The sequence below is a fragment of the Somniosus microcephalus genome, chromosome 9, assembly GCF_052327205.1.
Source record: "Somniosus microcephalus isolate GS21.2 chromosome 9, FLI_Smic_1.0, whole genome shotgun sequence".
In the NCBI taxonomy this organism is placed as follows: domain Eukaryota; kingdom Metazoa; phylum Chordata; class Chondrichthyes; order Squaliformes; family Somniosidae; genus Somniosus; species Somniosus microcephalus.
In genome coordinates this window covers 150,801,527-150,824,805 of record NC_140995.1, presented here as the reverse complement: position 1 = coordinate 150,824,805, position 23,279 = coordinate 150,801,527, and the positions used below count along the sequence as shown (strand labels likewise).

The 23,279-nt window shown below is 50.8% G+C and overlaps 1 protein-coding gene across 4 annotated transcripts in view; it reads left to right on the top strand.

Moving 5' to 3' along the window:
* LOC147112772 (amine sulfotransferase-like) overlaps positions 1 to 23,279 on the top strand; it is an 86,273-nt gene that overhangs the window by 31,677 nt on the left and 31,317 nt on the right. For all 4 annotated transcript variants that reach the window (XM_085997372.1, XM_085997369.1, XM_085997370.1 and 1 more), the window contains one exon: positions 5,595 to 5,755. In XM_085997372.1, coding sequence (XP_085853498.1) covers positions 5,614 to 5,755 — 142 coding nt within the window. In that variant the 5' untranslated portion in view covers positions 5,595 to 5,613. The remainder of the gene's footprint in view (positions 1 to 5,594; positions 5,756 to 23,279) is intronic.

The window sequence follows — 23,279 nt, the reverse complement described above, 5'->3', positions numbered from 1 at the left end:
TACGTAACTCTGGGAGCAACAGGCTTCAACATTTGAGAGTCCAGGAGGTAGTCAGTGGCATTCATGTAACCCTTCATGCTCCTCCTGAAAGAAGTGCCCCCTATATGAACCAGGAGGGCTTCTATTCCATCAGTCTGCAGCTTGTATATACTCACTGTCACTATATAATGGCCCGTAGTTTCCGATAGGAGGCTTCCTGTGTGCAGATGCCTCCTATCGGAAAAAAAATCTACCCACTTACCTGAGGGCTCCCAAGGTCCAGACACTTCCGATCCTGGGCCTGTCCACAGTCGAACTGCGCAAGGCCCACGTATCCCAGGGGCGCAGGCAGTTCGCAAACATCCCTGGGATCACGTGAGCCAGGCCAGCCAATGAGAGAAGGATATACCCCTTCATACTTTTGACAGATAGAACTGTCAAAAGTATGAATGGGGACCATTGAAAAAAGACACTAAAACATTAAATATTTTTTTTAAAAACCATCACGTTTTTAAAATGAGTTAAAATGACATTAAATTAAATATTTTAAATAAATGTAATTTTTTGTAAAAAATAATTAAAGTTTTTTACGGGGCTAAAAATAAACTTACATTTTTAAATTATAAATAATTGAAAACAATTTTTTTAACTTTTTTAAACTCTTAAGATTTCTAAGGGTTTTCAGTGGGCGGAGGTTCTGCAGAAAGCGGAACTCTCCACCCACAGAGGCCCTCATCCAGGACAGGCAGCTGATCAGTCAACAGGATTCTTGACAGATCGGAAATTCCGGTTTTCAGCACATGCACTTCGCATGCCTGAAACCGACATTTCCGATGTCCCTGCGGGTGTGTACACAGCCCGTACACATCCGTAGGGATCGGAAAATACAGGACATTGAGTCCTATGCTTCTACCAGAGCAGTCATAGAAAACACAATTGACATCCTTGAGCAGCGCTTCCAATGCCTCGACCAGTCAATGTTCATCAGCAAAACTCTCGATCAGCATTATGTGCTCCATTCTTCATAACTTGCCCACTGAGTCAGATCTCTAGCTGGAGGAGCAGCAGGACAGTTCTCACAGAAGACTAGCTGCTGGGTGAGTCAGAGGAGGCAGATGTTGAAACACCATTTAAGCCCTTTTAGAACTTCCCGAGACATTACACATGCCCTGAATCTTTTTTTCATGAACAGCCATAAGCTGTTTCTTTATCACTGAAAAATAACTTGAGCTTGTTCCCTTCAATAAAAGTGCACAATTCTGTTGGGCACCTCTCCGATGAAACTTTGCAAATGCAGCCAGTGATGCACATAAATAATTCCTAATGAAAAAGGTGATGATGTGTCTACTGTCTGCCACCATGGTGCTTTTCCTTTGCACCAGCTAGAAGTTCTGCTTTACACAGAGTGATCAATACATAGAATGGACTCCCTAACTGACTAGAAGCGAAAACCCTGGAATCATTTACAGCACAGAAACAAGGACATTTAACAACAAACTGCAATTGGGAAGCTGGGGGAGATGTAGGATCTTTCTGGATGGATGACATGAGATGGGCCAAATCTAGAACCCTCCACCCTGGCTATTATCTCCTTAGCCTAGTGAATAAAGGGGCATTTTTCTTAAATTATATTTTTTGATAGACATCAGGTGAGGGCAGAATCAGGCTGTACTGTCCTCTATGATGAAATGGTCCATTGACTCTCCGCCTAAATCTCCCTCTTTGCCACACCAGTAGCGGATCTTCAGTAGAGCGTGATTAGAATCATAGAATGGTTACAGAAGGCTATTCGGGCCGTCAAGCCTGTGCCGACTCTCAGCTAATCCCACTCCCCTGCCCTTTCCCTGTAGCCCTGCAATTTTTTTTCCTTCAGATACTTATCCAATTCCCTTTTGAAAGATGAGATTGAGTCTGCCTCCACCACCCTTTCAGGCAGTGCATTCCAGATCTTAACCAACTCATTGCATAAAATAGTTTTCCCTTGCGTCGCCTTTGGTTCGTTTGCCAATCATCTTAAATCTGTGTGCTCTGGTTCTCGACCCTCCTGCCAATGGGAACAGTTTCTCTCTATCTACTCTGTCCAGATCCCTCATGATTTTGAACACCTCTATCAAATCTCCTCTCAATCTTCTCTGCTCCAAAGAGAATAACCCCAGCTTCACCGATCTATCAACGTAACTGAAGTCCCTCATTCCTGGAATCATTCTCGTAAATCTTTTTTGCACCTTCTCTAAGGCCTTCACATCCTTCCTAAAGGGCGGTGCCCAGAATTGGACACAGTACTCCAGTTGTGGCCGAACCAGTGTTTTATACAGGTTCATCATAATTTCCATACTTTTGTACTCTATACCTCTATTTATGAAGCCCAGGATCTTGTAAGCTTTTTTTAACTGCTTTCTCAACCTGCCCTGCCGCCTTCAACGATTTGTGTACATATACCCCCAGGTCTCTCTGTTCGTGCACCCCCTTTAGGATTGTACCACTTAGTTTATATGACCTCTCCTCATGCTTTCTACCAAAATGTATCACTTTCCACTTTTCTGCGTTAAACTTCATCTGCCACATGTCCGCCCATTTCACCAGCCTATTTGTCTTCCTGAAGTCTATCACTCTCCTCCTCACTTCACTATACTTCCAAGTTTTGTGTCATCTGCAAATTTTGAAATTGTGCCCTGTACACCCTCGTCCAAATCATTAATATATATCAAGAAAAGCAGTGGTCCTAGAACTGACCCCTGAGGAACACCACTCCAGTCAGTTCCTCCAGTTCGAAAAACAACCGTTCACCACTACTGTTTCCTGTCACTTAGCCAATTTTGTATTCATGCTGCCAGTGTCCCCTTTATTCCATGGGCTTCAACTTTGCTGGCGAGCCTATTATGTGGCACTTTGTTGAACGTCTTTTGGAAATCCATGTACACTACATCAACTGCATTACCCTCATCAACCCTCTCTGTTACCTCATCAAAAAACTCTATCAAGTTGGTTAAACACGATTTGCCTTTAAAAAATCTGTGCTGGTTTTCCTTAATTAATCCACACCCATCCAAGTGACTTGTTAATTTTGTCCCTGATTACTGTTTCTAAAAGCTTCCCCACTACCAAGGTGAAACTGACTGGCCTGTAGTTGCTGGGTTTATCTTTACACCCTTTTTTTGAACAATGGTGTAACATTTGCAATTCTCCAGTCCTCTGGCACTACCCCCATATCTATGGAGGATTGGAATATTATGGCCAGTACCTCCGCGATTTCCACCTTTAATTCCCTCATCTTCCTAAGATGCATCCCATCTGCTCCTGGTGACTTATCTACTTTAAGTACAGCCTGCCTTTCTAATACCTCTTTATCAATTTTCATACTATCAAGTGTTTCCACTACCACCTCCTTCACTACATCTATGGCAGCATCCTCTTCCTTGGTGAAGACAGATGCAAAGTACTCATTTTAGTACCTCAGCCATACCCTCTGCTTCCATGCATAGGTCTCCTTTTTGGTCCCTAATCGGCCCCACCCCTCCTCTTACTACCCTTTTACTATTTATATACCTATAGAGGACTTTTGGATTACCTTTTATGTTGGCTGCCATTCTATTCTCATACCCTCTCTTTGCCCCTCTTATTTTCTTTTTCACTTCTCCTCTGACCTTTCTATATTTAGCCTGATTCTCAGATGTATTTGCAACATAACATCTGTCATACGCACTCTTTTTCTGCTTCATCATATTGGTTATCTGTTTCATCATCCAGGGAGCTCTGACTTTAGTTGCCCTACCTTTCCCCCTCGTGGGAATGTACCTCGACTATACCCAAACTATTTCCTCTTTAAAGGCAGCCCATTGTTCCACTACAGTTTTGCCTACCAATCTTTGATTCCAGTTTACCCAGGCCAGATCCGTTTTCATCCCACTGAAATTGGCCTTCCCCCCAGTTAAACATTCTTACTCTAGATTGCTCCCTGTCCTTTTCCATAGCTAATCTAAACCTTATGATGCTATGATCACTGTTCCCTAAATGTTTACCTACTGACACTTGCTTCACTTGACCTACCTCATTCCCCAGAACCAGATCCAGCAATGCCTCCTCCCTCATCGGGCTGGAAACATACTGATCAAAAAAGTTCTCCTGAACATAATTCAAAAATTCTTCCCCTTGTCTGCCCTTTACGTTATTACTACCCCAGTCTATATTAGGATAGTTGAAGTCCCCCATTATTACTACTCTATAGTTCTTGCACCTCTCTGTAATTTCTCTGCAAATTTGCTCCTCCATGTCTTTCCCACTATTTGGTGGTCTATAGAATACACCTAGTAGTGTAATGGCACCTCTATTATTTCTTAACTCTAGCCATATAGATTCTGTCCTTGACCCCTCCAGGACATCCTCCCGCTCCAGCACTGTAATATTCTCCTTAACCAATACTGCCACACCACCTCCAATCTTTCCTTCTCTATCTTTCCTGAACACCACCTAACCAGGAATATTTAATACCCAATCCTGCCCTTTTTTGAGCCAGGTCTCAGTTATTGCCACAACATCATATTCCCATCTGGCTATTTGTGCCTGCAGCTCACTTACCTTGTTTACTGCACTTCGTGCGTTCACATACATACACTGTAAACCCATCTTAGACCGTCCTGTATTCTCTTAGTTGGACCCCACCTAATACCTTACTATTTCTTTAGTGCTCTCTGCCTCTCCCAATCCTTTGAGCACTTTATTTCCCCTTTCTAATGTTACACCCTGGTGCCCATCCCCCTGCCAAATTAGTTTAAACCCTCCCCAACAGCACTAGCAAACCTCCCCGCGAGGATATTGGTTCCGGCCCTGTTGAGGTGCAACCCGTCCGGCCTGTACAGGCCCCACCTCCCCCAGAACTGGCCCCAATTCCCCAGGAATCTGAAGCCCTCCCTCCTGCACCATCTCTCCAGCCACGCATTCATCTGCTCTATCCTTCTATTTCTATACTCACTTGCGTGTGGCACCGGGAGTAATCCAGAGAATACTACCTTCTACGGTCCTGCTTTTTAATCTCTTTCCGAGCTCCCTAAAATCTGCCTGCAGGATCTCATCCCTCTTTCTACCTATGGCGTTGGTACCAATATGGGCCACAACCTCCGACTGTTTCCCCCGCCCCCCCGCCACCTCAGAATGTTGTGCAGCCACTCAGTTACATCCTTGACCCTGGCACCAGGGAGGCAACATACCATCCTGGAGTCACGTCTGCGGCCGGAGAAACACCTGTCTGCTCCCCTAACTATCTAATCCCCTGCCAATATTGCTCTCCCACTCTTCTTCTTTCCCACCCTGTTCAGCTGAGCTACCCGTGGTACCGCGAACTTGGCTTTGGCTGTACTCCCCAGAGGAACCATCGCCCTCACCAGTACTCTGAACCGAATACTGGTTGGAGAGTGAGATGCACTCGGGACTCCTGAGACAGTGACTGGGGAGAATTGATGCCAAAATGTTACTCTCTGCTAACATCCTATTAGGAAATAACCCACATATATTCAGTTTAATCTATATTGACTAGTGTGTTTATTACATTTTTTCCTCAGACTAAAAACCTGTCAATTGGGTGAAGATTATTGATTAACTGATGTTTGTCTTTTTTGTAGGTTTCTCAACAGTGCAAGAATGTCCACGACTAACAATTACTACTTTCAGTACAAAGGCTGTAACTTTGTTTCCACTATCTACACAAAAGAACATTTAGAACAATTGGAACATTTTGAAATACAGGACACAGATGTCTTCATTGTGACATATCCTAAATCTGGTAAGAAACTTGTTAGTTTCTGAAAGTACATAAAAACTCAGAGATTGCTGTTGGTAACATCACTCTAGCCCTACCACCAAACCTGTAGCAAAGTATTTGATTTTAAGCCAGTGCCTTCCCAGGAGGGCTGCCATCTTTGGCACCTGTTACAAATTGTGTGTCTGTACTAGGTATTCTCTGTGGTTTAGCGTCATTGGCTTATCCCGTAAACCAACCCCGTGCCCCTACAATCAAGAGTTTACCTTTACTGTCAATATCTAGTCGAATGATAGCATGACCTGTGGTCGTTATTGCAAAATCCCTTGTTGTGTGAACTGTATATTGTGATTTTTAGATATGTCCCCATGTACGTTTCTCCAATCTTTGGAAGGCAGACTAATTGGTGACCCAATACAAGTCTTTAAGGTTATGAAAGGGGTCGCTAGGGTAAACGTAGAGAAGATGTTTCTACTTGTGGGGGAGACGCAAATGAATCCAATAAGGAATTCAGGAGCAACATCTTTACCCAGAGATGGTGAGAATGTGAAACTCGCTATCACCACAAGGAGTAGTTGAGGGGAATAGTATAGATGCATTTAAGGGGAAGCTAGATAAACACGAGGGAGAAAGGAATAGAAGGTTATGCTGATAGGTTTAGATGGAGATGAAGGTGGGAGGAGGCTCGTGGACGAATTGAACCAAATGACCCGTTCCTGTGCTGTAAATTCTATGGGGGAGAAATTGAGTATAGCCCCGTTTGGGGCGCCAGCCTCGCCAGGGCGCTAAAAGTAGCGCCCCGGAAACATTCGCGCCCCCGCACCGGAAATTGAGTGGTAGCGCCCCAAAGGGAAGCGCAGCGCTACTGGAGGCGTCCCGCATCCCTCTTGGGGCGTTGCGAGTGAATATCATGGTGCTATGTGCTGCAACGCCACACACTGCGGCACATTGCGCTGCGGTATTGCAGGCCTTCCTCCCCTTCTTAAAGGGGAGGGGCCTTGTGTAGCGCAATCTGGGGCCCAGCTGGGCCCCCGAGGATCGGGAGTGCAGGCAAAAGAGCCCGGCACCGAAGAGAAGTGCCGGGCTCTTGGAGCGCAGCCCGCACTCCGTGGGGGGTGGGGGGGGGGTTCCGGAGGCGGGGACGGGAGCGCAGGCAGGTGCTGGCAGGCGGCCAACAACAAAAATGGCCGCCCCGCACCTCGCCTTTAATTTGCGCCTCCCCGGCCACAGGTAGGCCCCCCTGAACCCGTCGGACATGGCGTCCGGCGGTAAATCAGGGGGCGCTGCCAAATATCGCGGCCGGTGCGTCAGCGGGGCGCTGCGCACACCGATGACTTCATCGGCAGCGGCGCAGCATTAACGGTTAGCGCCACCACTAACGTCCCGCAGAATTTAGCGGGAAGCATGGGCAGTGCCGCGCCCGGGCGCCAGTTGGCTTGCGACTCACTTAGCGCCCTCTTAAGGCGCTAACGGGTGGCGCAACCTACTGAATTTCTCCCCCTATAAGTCTATAAACACTTCTATGGTGAGATGAGGCCAATTGTAAACCGAAAAGTTAGTTTATTTTGCATGTATATATTGAATTAACTGAATACAGTTTTCAGTGAAATCAAATCTAAATCCTACTGTTTTTTAGTAACCTCAGAAATAACACATTTTACACACTTAAGCCCTGGTATAGACGAAGTGCCACTTTAACAAGTCAGTATTCAATGAACAGATCTAGCCTTGGGAAGGAAGATTCTGTGCTTTGTGGCTATTTGCTTTATACAATAAATGATATATACTTTAAATTTCTGCAAACTGCTTGTTTCAGCTTGACAGGCAGCCAAAGACTTGACTTCTTACCCTCCTCCAGCTCTCCGTGTTAGAGATTGGCCACTTGAGCAATCAATCAAACCTACTGTCCTCTCAGGTTTGGATCCCCTGGCAGCTACCTCCTGCTGAGCTCAATTAAATTAGGCTATTCCAACATCACGTATGTAACTGTTACTAGATTATATTAGTAAATCCCGTTGTCTCAAACTAATACAGTTTGTGAGAAACACAGATTAGTTACAGACTTCATCTGGTTCCAGCTGCTGGTGGAATACACATTCCCAGAAAGCTTGTATGTTGTGTGAATTTATCCCCTTGTGTGCTGAAGTTAATTTAATAGAAATACCTTGATATAAATTAAACCAAAATTCCTCCTAGGCAATTTGTTAATGTTACAGTGCCCTTCACATATACAACTTGGGTAGCAAACTTGATCGTTGTTGGAAAACAGCATGTTTGCAACACCCAACAAACCTGGACCCAAATACACAGATGAGACGCTTGTGCCTCAGGGTAATGCTACATCTGTCACATCCATGCAACCCCTTGGGCAAATGACAATAGATGTGCCAGACAGCTGGCAGGATAGCCAGCCAACCAGAGCAGTGGTGGATATAGCTGAATGAGTTTCAAGACCATCTCTGGAGCTGGCACAAGGAGGTACAAGGACACCCCAAGCAGTTTCCACTAACAACCAGCAGGCCATGCAGCACACTTATTAAACAGAAGAAGTCCAAGGTTAGGCGTTTTGACAGCACACACAATACAGCAGGCCTAAGGGGAAGAACTAGGAAAAGAGGCTAATATTACTCGTATGACAAAGTAAGTTGATAAATTGGTTCCACTGTATTTGACCTTTGTCCCAGAGTTAATTTCAGATGTGGAGCATAGTATAGCAGCACAGTAAGTGATGGCCATTGATAATAGTTGAGGAAGTGCAGTAGACTGTGTTGCACAGGTACTTGAGCCACTGCCTCTATGCCGTGCCAACAGCGGGGTCCTGTAAGGGGCAGCTCAGACATATAGTTGAACGACAGTTTTATGAGCATCTGGCATTATTAATCTTCCTGTCTAGACTGGTGTTTCTGCAGCAACACACTCTTCAAATCAAATCAACTTTTATTATCATCGTTAGTGCATAAGTGCAGTACAACGAAATGTAGGCTTGCGGCTCCCGAGAGTGTACATTTGGATTAAGACATTTAAACATTCAACATACATTTGGCTTGTAGTATATTAACATAAATATGACCATAATAAAGTGCATTGGCAGATGTGCAGGCTTTAGAGTTTATTTGTGGAGTTCAGTAAGATGACAGCCCTGGGAAAGAAGCTGTTCCTAAATCTGGTCGTACGGGTGCGAATGCATCTGTAGCGTCTCCCAGATGGTAGGAGGGCGAACAGACTGTGGCTGGGGTGGGTAGGGTCTTTGATGATGGACCGTGACCTCCGTAGACAGCGTTTCTGGTATATGTGCTCTATGGTCGGTAGCCGGGTGCCGGTAATGCATTGGGCAGTTTTGACTACCCGCTGCAGGGCTTTCCGGTCATAGTAGCTACAGCTGCCATACCATACTGTGATACAGTTTGTCAGGATGCTCTCTATAGTGCAGCGGTAAAAGTTAGAGAGGATCAGGGGTGACAGGTTACATCCCTTCAGCCTCCTTAGGAAATATAGGCGCTGCTGGGCCTTCTTCACCAGAGAGGAGGTGTTGAGGGACCAGGAGAGGTCTTCCGTGATGTGGACTCCAAGGAACTTAAAGCTGTTGGCCAGTGTCTGTGTACTGCTCTGGCCCTGATTGCCTTCACCTTGAGGCTTGGCTTTCACTCTCCTCTATAGATAAACTTCCTTGTATTACAAACTTGTGGAGTATACAGAAGATTGACAATCTTAGACTTTAGCAGGGTTATACTGTAAACTTACCCATATCTGTTGCTTCAAGGTGCCAATGATTTGCTCCATATTTATCCTGGTAACTGTTTGTTTGGGCCTGTTGTATCTGCACTCTGCTTCTGTCTGGCTGCTAATAAGAAGGGCTGAAGAGAGTAGCCTTGGTTCCCAAGGAAAAGTCCCCCCAATTTGCCTTCACTTTCAAATAAGCCTGGCAAAGATATTTGTCTTAAAATGACTGCAGCCTATGTTGACCTGCAACATATCGACCAATAATCCCCTGTACTTTGGAAAACCCAGCAGTACATCCTGTCATGCACTGTTGCTGTTCAATGGGGAAAGAGTTAAAAATATTGACCTCCTGAACAATATGTTAGATACACCTGAGAAAACAAATTGGCAGAAACTGCTGTTTCCCCCGTGCCAACCTGGCAGGGTTAAGGCACAATATTGGAGGACACTGGTCACCTCGACTGCCACTGGCAAGCTTTCCCTCTGGGAGAGGTTAGCTTCAGATTTCTTTTGAAGTGTGTGGCACAGTCCCTGCTGACCCTGAGCCTATTATGGAAGCCCTGCTCTTCATTCACTGTCAGCTAGGTATATTTGGGCCTGGAAGTACCTTTTGGTGTCCTGTTGGTAGGTACAAACCATGTGCCTCTGATGCCATCTGATATCTCTGGCATATTTTTGTTTTTCTTCATCCTATTCCATTAAAACAAGCGGAATGGGAGCACTGAAAACAATCTCAATATTTTACAATTGTCTGGCAGCTAAAAATGAAATGTGCACTGTAGCTTAAAGAAATAATTAGCTGGCCTTTGGAACAATTGTACCTCTGCAGCTAAATGGATTAATTCTAGTTCTCTACGCCTTCTTGACCCCTTGCAGACATTTTAACTATTGCTATTTGCTGCTGCTCAGCTTACTTTAAATTTAAAAGGTTGTATAGCATGTTCATCTGACTGATACCGTATCCCACCTTTGGCCATCACTGCTACATTTTGTTTTTTTTGACAATTCTCTCCAGTTCAGTGTCTCTGCATGCTCCTAATGGCCAGCAATATGACTTTACCTGTCTAATTTGTAGTGAACCCAGGAAAAGGAAAGAAACTTCCGTGACTGTATTTCAGCGTACTGGATATATCTCTTGTTCTCATGCAGTCTTTGTTGATGTTGGAAAGCAGTAGAATGAACATTTCAATAGACTGTAGCATAGGTTATAAACAACCAAACCTATTTATTGATGGTAACTGGAACAGTAACACTGACACCAACTTCTTAGTCAGCAAGCACAATAATTTTTTGCTATTTTTCCCACTCCGGTATTTGACCAAGCGGAAAATCTAGGCTAATGTGTATATATATTTCCCTGTAACTCCTCCTCTTTCCTGAGAGAAATTTACCTTTGTGCTTTCCTTACAAATATGGATTTACAATAATGTTCAGGTTATGGGCGTTGGTTCTATTTGCAGTACATTTGTTCATTAACTTAAAGTGTGATGTAATATTTGCCTCCTCTCATGCTGTCAAGAGAACTGTTGCATTGCAAGGAGGTTGACACCTAATTTAAAATGTACCTTTTTTGGGGTCTTTGGCTGTACCCCCCAGTAAAATTTGTCACAGTGTGCACTGTTGTGTATGTACCTTTAAGAGAAGAACTGATTTTATACTGCAGTACCGGCAGTGACCACACCTGTATATAAAGCCATAGCAGGCTCCTGTACTTCAGTCTTAAGTTACCCTCTGTTCAGCTGCAAGCACGAGCAGAGGGAGCAGCCAGACTTTGGAGAGTGGATTAAAGTGGTGGTCCCCTGACCAGGAAGAGGAGGAGAACGTTGGACCACCACCACCAACTCCACCATCATTACATCAACTGAGGTGCCTGGAGAGAGAGGACAGAGGAGGAGAAGGAGAAAGGAGGCCTACATCAACATCAACCAGGGGAGAGGCCTTTCTATCACTGCCTCCCCAATTTGGCCTCCACTTCAGGAGAGGGAGAGAGGGGAGAGAAACCAACTGCTTGAAAGGAGGGAAGAAAACTTCATCCGGAACATCTACAGGTGGGTGTTATTTGGGGCACTCTCCCAAGACTTTGTATTTTAGGTGGGGGGAGAAAAGAAGAAGCAAGGCCGGATCATCAAGGGGTGTAGTGTGTGTGTGTGTGTGTGCTCTTGTTAAAAGCTAGGCCACACACACCACTAATTAGCATCCCTTCTATTGCCTGCCCTGGGAGAGCTTGGAGCTGCCCAAGGTGAAGTCTTTAATTTAATTTAATTACATCGTTAAGACCTGTTGCAGGACTAAGCCTGGGCTTCTCCAGCTTTTCCAGGTGAAGACGTCTTCTCCCCCTGCCAGAAGACCACCATCACCAAAGACTTTTTCCATCGGAGAGTGCAACCCTGCCTACACCCACCCACCATCCTGAGTGGCAACACTGCCCTTTGCGGCCTCCCTCCTTCCCACCCCCCCACCTCTCTCTCTCTCTTTGTCTCTCTCTGCCTGTCTTTCTAAGGCACCTTAGTTTCATCTATTTTATTAATTGCCAATTGAGCAGAGGGGAGAGGCCACTCTCCCAATTTAAATCAATAAGGAGAGAGGTGTGTCCTCATTTTAATCAGCTCCCTCTGCTCAATAGAGGACAAAAAAAATATATATACACCGAGGCCATTAACACCTTCAGGCCTGTGACTTGGGGTGAGTGTAGCCCTTAAAAAAAGCACCCCAGAATGGCGACTGCGTCTTCGCCGGTGGCGGGGCCAGCCGGGACCTATGCGAGAGTGGTAGCCACGGCCACAGCTGCTCCCGCTGTTCCTGCTGCCCCGTCACCTTTTCGATTAATAACAAAAAAGCTTGGGGTGAAGAGCTACACTCACCCCACTATGACCATCGAGGCCTGCGTCAAGGCCATGGCTGGGGTTGTCGGCCCCTCAGCCATCGTCGCGGCCTCGAAAATGTATGGGAAGGCTGTGTTCTTCCTGGGGTCGGAGCGGGCGGTGTCCCTGGCTGTCGCCAAGGGGCTCACCGTGGGCGGGACCTTCCTGCCGGTGGATCCTCTCGAGGCCACCGCGCAGAGGATCATTATTTCCAACGTCCCGCCCTATGTTCCTGGTGAGCTCCTCCTTCCCCATTTGCGACAACTTGGGGAGGTGAGGTCGGGGATCACGCCCATCCCGCTCGGCTTCCGGGAGGCCAGCCTTCGCCACGTCTTCTCCTTCCGGCGCCAGCTGTTTATCCAGCTGGCGCGGGAGGAGGACACTGAAGGGGCGTTCGTCGTCCTCCACGAGGGGACCGCCTACCGCGCCTTTTGGACGTCGGACGGTGTGAGGTGCCATGCCTGCAGGGAGGTGGGGCACATCAGGAGGAACTGCCCTGCCTCCAAGGCCGCCGGATCATCTCGTGCGGCCGAGGCTGGCGCCGCCGCCGCCGCCCTTCCCCCCGGATCTGCCCGCGCGTCAAGTACGTCTGATGCGCGGTTGACGTCGGGGGCCGATGCCACCAAGGCCTCCGGCGGGGGGGAGGGAGCGTGTCCGGCCGGAAAGAAGGCGCGGGGAAAAAAGAAGCACCTTAGGGCAGGTCCCCCCGTGGATGGTGAGCCCTTGCCCCTTGAGCCCCTTACACCCGCGCTCCTCGCGGAGTTGATCAGGGCAGATGTGAGCGGGAGGGGCCCCGTGCCCGAGCCTGTGGCCGCAACCGCCGCAGCGGTAATGCCAATACCTGCGGCCGGGCTCGGGCCCGAGGAACCCGACAAACCTGCTCCGCCGGAGGGAGTCGAGGAGGAGGCCTTTGCAGACATGGAGGTCTCCCTCGCTCCCTCCGTGCTAAAAAGAAGGCGCGACCCCCTGGATGAGGAGGAGGACCGGGAGGAGGAAGGTCCCTCCGAGCAGGGGGAGTCGTCGCCCGCCGCGGGTACTGCGCCCCCCCGCCCCCCCAGCGCTGTCGTCATCACCAGCGATCGGCAGGGGTCGCCTGTCCCTCGGGAGGCTGAGGCAGATGTGTCTGTCCAGCACGTGCCTCCCGGGGATGGGGATGAGACCCTGCCCGTGGGGGGGGTTGCGGAACAACCCGCGGCAGTAATTGAAGTTGACCTTTTATCGGTGTCGTTACCCCTCGCCGGGTCGGGCAGCCTGGGGGTTGGGTCGGGCGAGCTCGAGGATAATGAGCTCGCCCAATGCGACCCGGACGTCTCCCAGGGGATGCTCGTCCTGGTAGAGCTTTTAATTCAAAACCCCCCGTCCGCTGGGTCGGAGGTTGGTGGCGGGGAGGAGGATGGCCCCCTGGCTGCGTCTCTGGTGCCGGACGTACTGGAGGAGCTGGAAATTGTTCTCTCCCCGGTTTCTCCGGTCGTTCTGGCGTCTGAGGCGGAGGGGAGCTCTGAACCGCCGCCGTCTTCTGGCCCGGCACCCCTAGAGGAGCCCAGGGAGAAATCCTCTGCCGCCGATCCTGGGGGTGGGATCCGGGCGGAGGCGGGGCTGGCTGGCGCGGCCGAGTCGTTCGCTTCGCACTGCGCGGCGGACGGGTTGGCCGCTGGTGACGACCCCCTGGAGGAGGATGGGGACTCGGTGATGGGCACGGAGGACGATTCGGACTCCAGCGCCGACGTGGCGATGGATGACCTCGTGCCCCTTGCCGAGTCTCCCCTCATTTCCGTAAGGGAACTCCGGGATTTTATGGCCACGTGCCTGGGTCAGCGCAATAAGGTCCGGCTGGCCCTCGACAGGTGGTCGGAGCTGGCGCTGCTCATCGATTCCGTCCGCGCCGCCGTTAAGATCTTGGGCGCGGACGAGGGTGTGAACCCGCTCGAGCTGCGTCGGCTCACAACGTTTCTCACTGGGCTGCTGAGGAAGTGGCGGCGGACCAGCGGCTGCGCTTCCTCGCCCCGTTAGGTGTAGGTAGAGGTTGCACTATGCTTCTGACATGAAGATAACCATAGCCAGCCTCAACATCAACGGCAGCAGGGAGGCGCGCCGCAGATTCAATAACTTCTCGGTCCTTCGGGACGGGAAGTATGCGGTGTGCTTCCTGCAAGAAACCCACACCGTTCCGGGAGACGAAGCCACGTGGCTCCTGGAGTGGCAAGGAGGGGTCAGCATGAGTCACCTCTCCAACAATTCCAGCGGGGTGGCTATCTTGCTGGCCCCGCATTTTCAGCCGGAGATCTTGGTGGTCAAGGAGCACGTGCCGGGCCGCTTGCTCCATGTCACTGTTCGCCTGGGGGGCGTGCCGCTCCATCTAGTGAACGTGTACGCCCCTCAGACCAGTGCGCAGCAAGTGCGCTTCTTCGAAGAAGTGTCCGCTCTCTTGGGCTCCATCGACGTGGGCGAGTGCGTCATCCTCGGGGGGGATTTTAACTGCACCCTCGAGGCGAGGGACCGTTCGGGTCCCCCGCGAAGCCCGGCGGCGATGGAGAAGTTGAGGGACCTGGTTGGGTCCTTCGACTTGGTGGACGTCTGGCGAAATCTCCACCCCGACTCCAGCGCCTTCACTAGTGTGAGGTCTGGGGGAGGAAGGTCCAGAATCGACCGCCTCTACATTTCCCGGGCGTTCGTCTCCTGCGTTCCGGCAGCTTCCATGCGGCCGGTGCCGTGCACGGACCACCACCTGGTGTGGGCGGAGCTCGCTCCGCTGCGCGCGCGGGGGGGGTCCGTGTACTGGCATTTTAACAACCTGCTGCTGGAGGACGCACGGTGCCGGGATTCGTTTCGTCGATTCTGGGCCGACTGGAGAAGGAAGCAGGGGGGCTTCCCCTCCTTGAGGCTATGGTGGGATGTGGGCAAGGCTCACATCCGTCTCTTCTGTCAGGAGTACGCGAAGGGGTCGACCAAGAGGCGGGAGGCCCGGGTCGGGCGGTTGGAGAAGGAGGTGCTCGACCTGGAGTCCCGTCTCGGTCAGGTCGTCGAGGACCCGGCCCTGCGGAAGGTGTACGAAGAGAAGAAGGGCGCGCTGAAGGACCTGCAGCTCGTCGGGTCCCGAGGCGCGTACGTGAGGTCGCGGATCCAGCTCCTGCGGGACCTGGACCGCGGCTCCCCCTTCTTCTACTCGCTGGAAAAAAGACGGGGGGTCCGTAAGCAGCTCTTGGGGCTGCTGGCCGACGACGGATCTCTGGTCTCGGATCCGGAGGGAATCAGCGTGGAGACCCGCGCCTATTACGGGGCTCTGTTCTCTCCGGATCCGTCCAGCGAGGATGCGCGCAGAGTTTTGTGGGAGGACCTGCCGAAGGTTGGCCCGGAGGGCGCCGAAAAATTGGACGCTCCGCTAAGTCTGGCGGAGCTGACCGGCGCCCTCCGCCAGCTCTCTAGGGGAAAGTCCCCGGGGCTGGACGGGCTGACCGTGGAGTTCCACAGGGCGTTCTGGGACGTCTTGGGGGGCGACTACGCGCGGGTCCTGGGGGAAAGTTTGGCGACCGGGGAGATGCCCCTCTCTTGGCGCAGGGCGGTCATTGTCCTGCTGCCTAAGAAGGGCGATCTCCGCCTCCTTAAGAACTGGCGCCCGGTCTCCCTCCTCAGCACGGACTATAAAATCTTTGCCAGGGCCATGTCTGCTCGCCTTGGCACCGTGCTGGCCCACATGATCCACCCCGACCAGTCCTACACGGTCCCGGGCCGGACCATCCACGATAACATCCATCTGGTCCGGGACCTGGTCCACCACTCCCAGAGGGCTGGTCTGTCGGTCGCCTTCCTTTCCCTGGATCAGGAGAAGGCGTTCGACAGGGTGGATCACGAGTATCTCTTCGGGACTCTGCGCGCATTCGGGTTCGGGACGCATTTCGTCGCCCGGATCCGACTTCTGTACGCCGCCGCGGAGTGTCTGATTAAAGTTAACGGGTCCTTGACGGCGCCCCTTCGCTTCGGGAGGGGGGTGCGTCAGGGATGCCCCATGTCCGGCCAGTTATATGCCATTTGCGTGGAGCCTTTCCTGCGCCTCTTGCGGAAGAGGTTGACGGGACTGGCTCTGCAAGGGCCGGGCGTGGAGGTGGTCCTCTCGGCTTACGCCGATGACGTGCTCCTCACGGTCACGGATCCCGCTGACTTGCGGAGGATGCGGGAATGCCAGCAGATTTACTCGGACGCATCCTCCGCCAAGATCAACTGGGAGAAATGTTCCGGACTCCTGGTGGGTCAGTGGCGGGTGGACTCCCTGCCGGAGGAGTTCAGGCCTTTCGCCTGGAGCACCACGCACCTCCTCTATTTGGGAGTCTACCTTAGCCCTGCCGAGGACGCTTGGCCGGCGAACTGGCAAGAGCTGGAGGCCAAAGTCACCGCTCGCCTAGGACGCTGGACAGGACTGCTCCGAGTGTTGTCCTACAGGGGTCGAGCGCTGGTCATAAACCAGCTGGTGGCCGCCATGTTGTGGTACCGGTTGGTCACTTTGATCCCTCCCCCTGCGTTTGTCGCCAAGATTCAGAAGAAGCTCATCGACTTCTTCTGGGACAAAAGGAAGCACTGGGTCTCTGCCGCGGTTCTGTGTCTCCCGCTTAGGGAGGGCGGTCAGGCGCTGGTGTGCCTTCGCACCCAGGCTGCGACTTTCCGTCTTCAGACGCTGCAGAGATACCTGTACGTCGAGAATCCTCCGAGATGGTGTGCGCTGGCGACGTTTTTCTTCCGCCAGCTGCATGGCCTCAATTACGACACGCAGCTCCTGTTTGCGAAAGTGGGCAGCAGGCGTGCCGGCCTGCGGGAGCTGCCTGTCTTCTACCAGGAACTACTATGGGTTTGGAACTACGTCGCTTCCAGGCGGAGCTCTCCCCCGTCAGGAGCGGCGGCTCTCCTTCGGGAGCCGCTGCTCAGGAATCCGCACCTCCACGAACACGGGTTCGGGCGGCTGGCGGAGGGTAGGGCTGTGGCTGGCAAGGTGACCAGAGTCGGGGACCTGCTCGATGGCGGAGGAGCGGGCTGGATGGCGCCGGAGGAGCTGGCGCGGCGCCTGTCCTGGGCCAACGTCCGGCTCGCGGTCGAAACCATCGAATCGGTAAAAGCGGCACTGGGCCCCGACTCCACTAGGTGTATCGAGGCGGCTCAAGCACGTGGGGCGATCCCGTCCGAGCTTACCCCCGTTCGGACGGAATTCCTCATCGGCGCCCGGCCCCGAAACTCCCCTCGGGAACCGGCGCCTCACAACTTGAGCCGTCTCGAGGAAATACCCTCCGTGCCTTTTCATTCCGCGCGGAGGGGTTTCCTGTACGGGCTGCTCCTGCACACTCTCCACTTTGCCATCTTCGTCTACCGTCCGGACACGCCTTGGCGTGGCGTTTTGCCGACCGGCGGTAGCGGAGGTCCCCAATGGAGGGCTCTCTATGCGGGAGTCCTCCCTTGTTCCATCGGGGACTTGGCCTGGAGGGTGTTGCACGGAGCGGTCCCGTGCAATAAGGTTTTAAGTAGGTTCACGGACTCCCAGGCCGCCTGCATTTTTTGCGGCCTGGAGGAGTCCGTGTTTCACGTTTATATGGATTGTGAGAGGTTGCAGCCCCTCTTTCACTACTTGAAGGGGCTGCTCCTCGATTTTTGGTTGCACTTCAGTCCCACGCTCTTGATCTACGGTCACCCGGTGCGGAGGGGAGCGGACAGGTTGGAGGACCTCCTTGTGGGCCTGCTCCTGGGCCTGGCTAAAAGAGCCATCAATTGGTCCAGGCAGCGGGCGGTCGAGGGTGTCGTCCAGCCGGATTGCCTGCATCTCTTCCGCGGCCATGTTCGCGCCCGGGTGGCCCTGGAGATGGAGCACGCGGTGTCCGCCGGTGCGCTTGAGTATTTCCGCGACCAGTGGGCGCCGCGGGGACTGGAGTGCATCATCAACACGGATAACCAAATTTTAATTTGATTTGTTAAGCTTTAGTTGAACTTTTGTTTATTTACAGTCGAATTGGTTTTTTTTGGGTCCAAATAAAAGAGTACCCTCTGTTCAGTAAATAGCTGTTATTATTGTTCTCCTGCAGTCCATGTATTATTGATACTCGGACACTACACTGGCGACGAGCAGGTTCGAACTCACCTGCAGTACTGCATCACCTCACGGGGATCTTTCCCTGAGAAGAAGCTTCTTGGAGGTCGAAGTCAGAGCAACGGGCGTCGACCGCGGGCAACCGCCCAAGGATCCATTGGAGTTCGGAGAATTGCAGGGGAGGCTGTGGAGAGCTGGGCTTGGCTCCCCAGTCAAGGTGTTCCAGCAAATCGTGCTGGTAGCAGGTAGTGCACTGACCCTTCCGGACTGCGGCGGGCTCGAGCTCGATCGAGCGGCTCTGCAAAAGGGGCCGTGCAGCGTCGTCTGAGGAAAAGAGAGAGAGAGAGGGTGGAGCGCACAGGGCGCGGTCTGTGCTCAAGAACCGGGCAGCGTAGAGAAAATAAAACGAGGGGAAGGAAAAGTGAGACACGCTGAAGCAGCGTGGCAGCAAGGGGAAGAAGGAAAAGTGCGGGAGGCGCCATTTTATTCCATTGGGGAAGAAGGAAAAGTGCGGGAGGCACCATTTTAATCCATTGGGGAAGAAGAAAAAGCGCGGGAGGCACCATTTTATTCCATTGGGGAAGAAGGAAAAGCGCGGGAGGCGCCATTTTAATCCATTGGGGAAGAAGAAAAAGCGCGGGAGGCGCCATTTCAAATCACCCAAGATGCCGAAGAGTGGCAGTATCACTGCTTTCGACAACGAGGTAGAAGACTGGACCACGTATGTGGAAAGAATTGAAGTGTACTGCAAGGCAAATGAGGTGGCCGATGGAAAGAAGGCGTCGGTATTATTAAATTTGATGGGCGCGAGAACGTACGGCCTATTGCGGAATTTAATTACCCCAGCTAAACCAATGGAGAAAAGTTTTGAAGAGATTGTTAATATCTTACAGGAACACCTAAACCCTACACCGCTGCTGATAGCAGAAAGATTCAAGTTCCATAAAAGAAACCAGCACAAAGATGAGAGCAATGCTGACTATCTTACTGAACTACGCAAGTTATCAAAGCACTGCCAGTTTGGAGCAGGACTGGCAGACACCTTACGGGATAAGTTTGTCTGCGGGCTCCAGAGTGAAGGAACCCAGAAACGACTACTTTCGGAAAAGGACCTGACGCTAGAACAGGCTTTCAGCGTGGCAGTATCCTACGAAGCAGCAGCACGGGGAGCTGCGGAAATACAACAGAAACCACAAGAATACAACGCTAACGAAATGGCATATGGAGCAGAAAAGTGCTATCGCTGCGGCAGAACAACCCATGATCAGAAGGACTGCTGGTTTAAGGACAAAGTATGCAGGCAATGTGGGAAAATGGGACACATAGCAAGAGTCTGCAGGTCGGGAAAGAAAAACAACACTACAAGAACTACTAAGGAAAAGTACAAGAAAGTAAAAAAATGACAGACAGTAGTTCGGAAGATCAGGAGAGTGATAATGACTCCGGGAGCAGGAGACTAAGATGTCTAAAGTTAAACAACGTGATCGCAAAGGAGGATCACCGAACCATTTGGGTCACCCTCATGATAGCAGGGTCCCAAGTAAAGATGGAATTGGACACAGGATCAGCCCTAACTGTCATGAATCGATGAGACTATGAGCGGCTATTCTCACACATACCCTTGAAGGACACGTCCATTGTATTGAAGACATACACGGGGCAAAAAGTCTACCCCAGAGGAAAAATAAGGGTGCCAGTTAAATACAACGGCAAGGAAACACAGAAACTGTATCTATATATACTGCAAGATGGAGGACCACCATTATTGGGATGTGAATGGATCCGAAAAATACAATTGGATTGGCATTCCATTCAGGCGCTAACTGTGACTGACAAAAAGGATGATGATGTCACACCTGGACGACTGTCAAAAAATTCTAACTGACGCGAAAGAGGTGTTCCAACAAGGACTTGGGACTCTAAAAGGAGTAATGGCAACGATAAAAATCGAAGATAACGCAAACCCAAAATTTTTTAAGACCAGACCAGTACCGTATGCCATCCGCCCAGCCGTTGAAGCAGAGCTGGAGAGTCTGGAGCGTTCGGGTGTGCTGTCCAAGGTGGACTGGAGCGAGTGGGCCACACCCATCGTTCCTGTAATGAAGAAATCATTGAGCAGCACACCTGGGGAGCCGAAGAAGGTTCGCATCTGTGGGGACTTCAAGGTAACTGTGAACCCAGTCCTGCACACAGTACAATATCCACTTCCACGGATAGAAGATATTTTCGCCTCACTATCTGGAGGGAAACGCTTTACAAAGATTGATCTGGCCCAAGCGTATCTACAAATGGAGGTGGAAGAAGCATCTAGGAAATACCTCACGATAAACACTCACAAAGGCCTTTACCAGTACAATCGACTGGTATTCGGGGTAGCATCAGCCCCGGCTATTTGGCAGAGGGCGATGGAACAAGTCCTGCAAGGGATTCCGGGGACCCAGTGTTATTTGGGCGATATCCTGGTTACGGGTGAAAATGACAGTGAACACCTTGCCAACCTGGAGCAGGTGCTCACTAGATTACAGGAATATGGGCTACGAGCCAACCTCCCCAAATGCGAGTTCTTCAGGAGACAAATCTCGTATTGTGGCCACATGATTGATGAGGAAGGGTTGCATAAGTCGCCAGACAAGATTGAGGCTGTAGTCAAGGCTCCAGCACCGGAAAATGTGTCGCAACTGAGGTAGTTTCTCGGGTTGGTGAACTACTACCATAAGTTCTTGCCGAATTTATCTACAATTCTGCACCCACTGAACGCCCTGCTGCAAACTGGAGTAACATGGAAATGGAGTGATGAGTGTAAGCGTGCCTTTCAGAAATGTAAATGCCTAATCACTTCAAAAGAAGTATTGGCCCACTACAATCCAACACTACCGATTCGGTTGGCATGTGATGCGTCTCCCTACGGCATTGGAGCGGTGCTGTCACACAAATTCCTTGACGGTTCAGAGAGGCCAATAGCCTTTGCGTCGTGCTCGTTAAGCTCAGCCGAGCGTAACTACGCCCAGATTGACAGGGAGGCCCTCAGCCTGGTGTGGGGGGTGAAGAAGTTCAATCACTATCTGCACGGGCAGAAATTCACCCTACTGACTGATCATCAGCCCCTGTTCTCCATTTTTAATCCAAAGAAGGGCGTTCCGGTGATGACGGCGCAACGGCTGCAAAGATGGTCACTTTTTCTAGGGGCACATCAGTACGACATAGAGTACAAGGGTACGAAACAGCATGGAAACGCTGATGGGCTGTCGCGCCTACCGTTGCCTACGGTAGAGGAAGCACCTGCAGTGGACCCTGTTGAGATATTCCATGCGACCATAGTCGAATGTCTACCTGTTACAAACTCAAGTATAGAGAAGGAAACCCGAAATGACCCGACACTCTCTCGGGTCTATGATTTGACGGTGAAGGGATGGCCAGCACATGGCGACTCACTGTTGCCAGCATTCTCGCCAAGGAGAGAACAGCTGTCAGTGTGCCAGGGGACCTTGATGTGTGGATCCCGAGTGGTAATTCCACCTAAGTTGAGAGCTAGAGTGCTCAATGAGCTTCATGAGGGTCATCTGGGAGGGGTAAAAATGAAAAGCCTAGCCAGGGCGTTTGTGTGGTGGCCGGGAATCGATAAAGAAATCGAGGATATGACCAAGAGATGCACAGGATGCCAGAAGGCCCAAAACGCTCCACTACAGGCCCCGCTACACCCATGGGAGTGGCCCTCATCTCCATGGCAACGGGTACACATTGATTTTGCTGGTCCATTTATGGACTCAATGTTTCTAATCGCCGTGGATGCCCATTCGAAATGGCCAGAGGTCATCAAAATGTCCTCCACCACCACGGAGAAAACTATTGCAGTCCTACGGACCATCTTCGCCAGGAATGGCTTGCCAGAACAGATTTGCTCCGACAATGGGCCACAGTTTGTGTCCGAGGATTTCCGGAGGTTTCTGAGGAATAATGGGGTGAAACATTACGCATCTGCCCCATATCATCCAGCCACAAATGGATTGGCTGAGAGGTTTGTTCAGACCTTTATAAAGGCGATGTATAACGACGCCTGTCATTTCAATTCACCGCTCCATTCCCACTCGGACCTCACCATCCTTGGCCTCTTGTACTGTTCCACGGAAGCTCAACGTAAACTCGAGGAACAGCACCTCATCTTCCGATTAGGCACTCTGCAGCCTTCCGGTCTCAATATCGAGTTCAACAATTTCAGATCATAACCTCGGCCCCCATTTCATTTTCACTTATATTTTTCCACTCCTTTCCTTTCCCCCCCCCCCCCTTTCCTTTTGTTTCTCTCTCACACCTGGCAGCTATCTTTTGCCCTGCCAGTACACTTTACACCTAATCACAGCCTATTACCATCTCGTCTAGCTTCTAATCTCTTTTACTTCTTTTGGTTCTTTTATTCTTTTGTCCGATCGCAGCCCTGCCTTCGATCTAGTTCCTTTTCTCTCCAGTTTTGAAGAAGGGTCAAACCCGAAACGTCAACTCAAATTTCTCTCCACGGATGTTGCCTGACTTGCTGAGTTTTTCCAGCATTCTCTGTTGTTATTGTGGATAATTTCTTGTTTGCTTACCGGAATGCAACACATGCAGTCACCAACCAAGCTCCAGCCATAATGTTCTTCAACCGAAGGCTAAGATGTCGCCTGGATTTGTTCAAACCAAACATAAGACGAGATGTTGAGGATAAGCAATTTCAGCACATCAATGAGAAGCCAACCAGAAGCTTCAAGATAGGGCAACCAGTCTTGGCCCGCGACTACCAAACAGAAAAATGGCAGCCAGGAACGATATGCACACAGCAGGGACCACTAATGTACACAGTGGACGTTGGAGAGAGCATCGTGAGACGCCATGCTGACCAGATTCTAGAGTCACAGGAACAAGCCAAACCCAT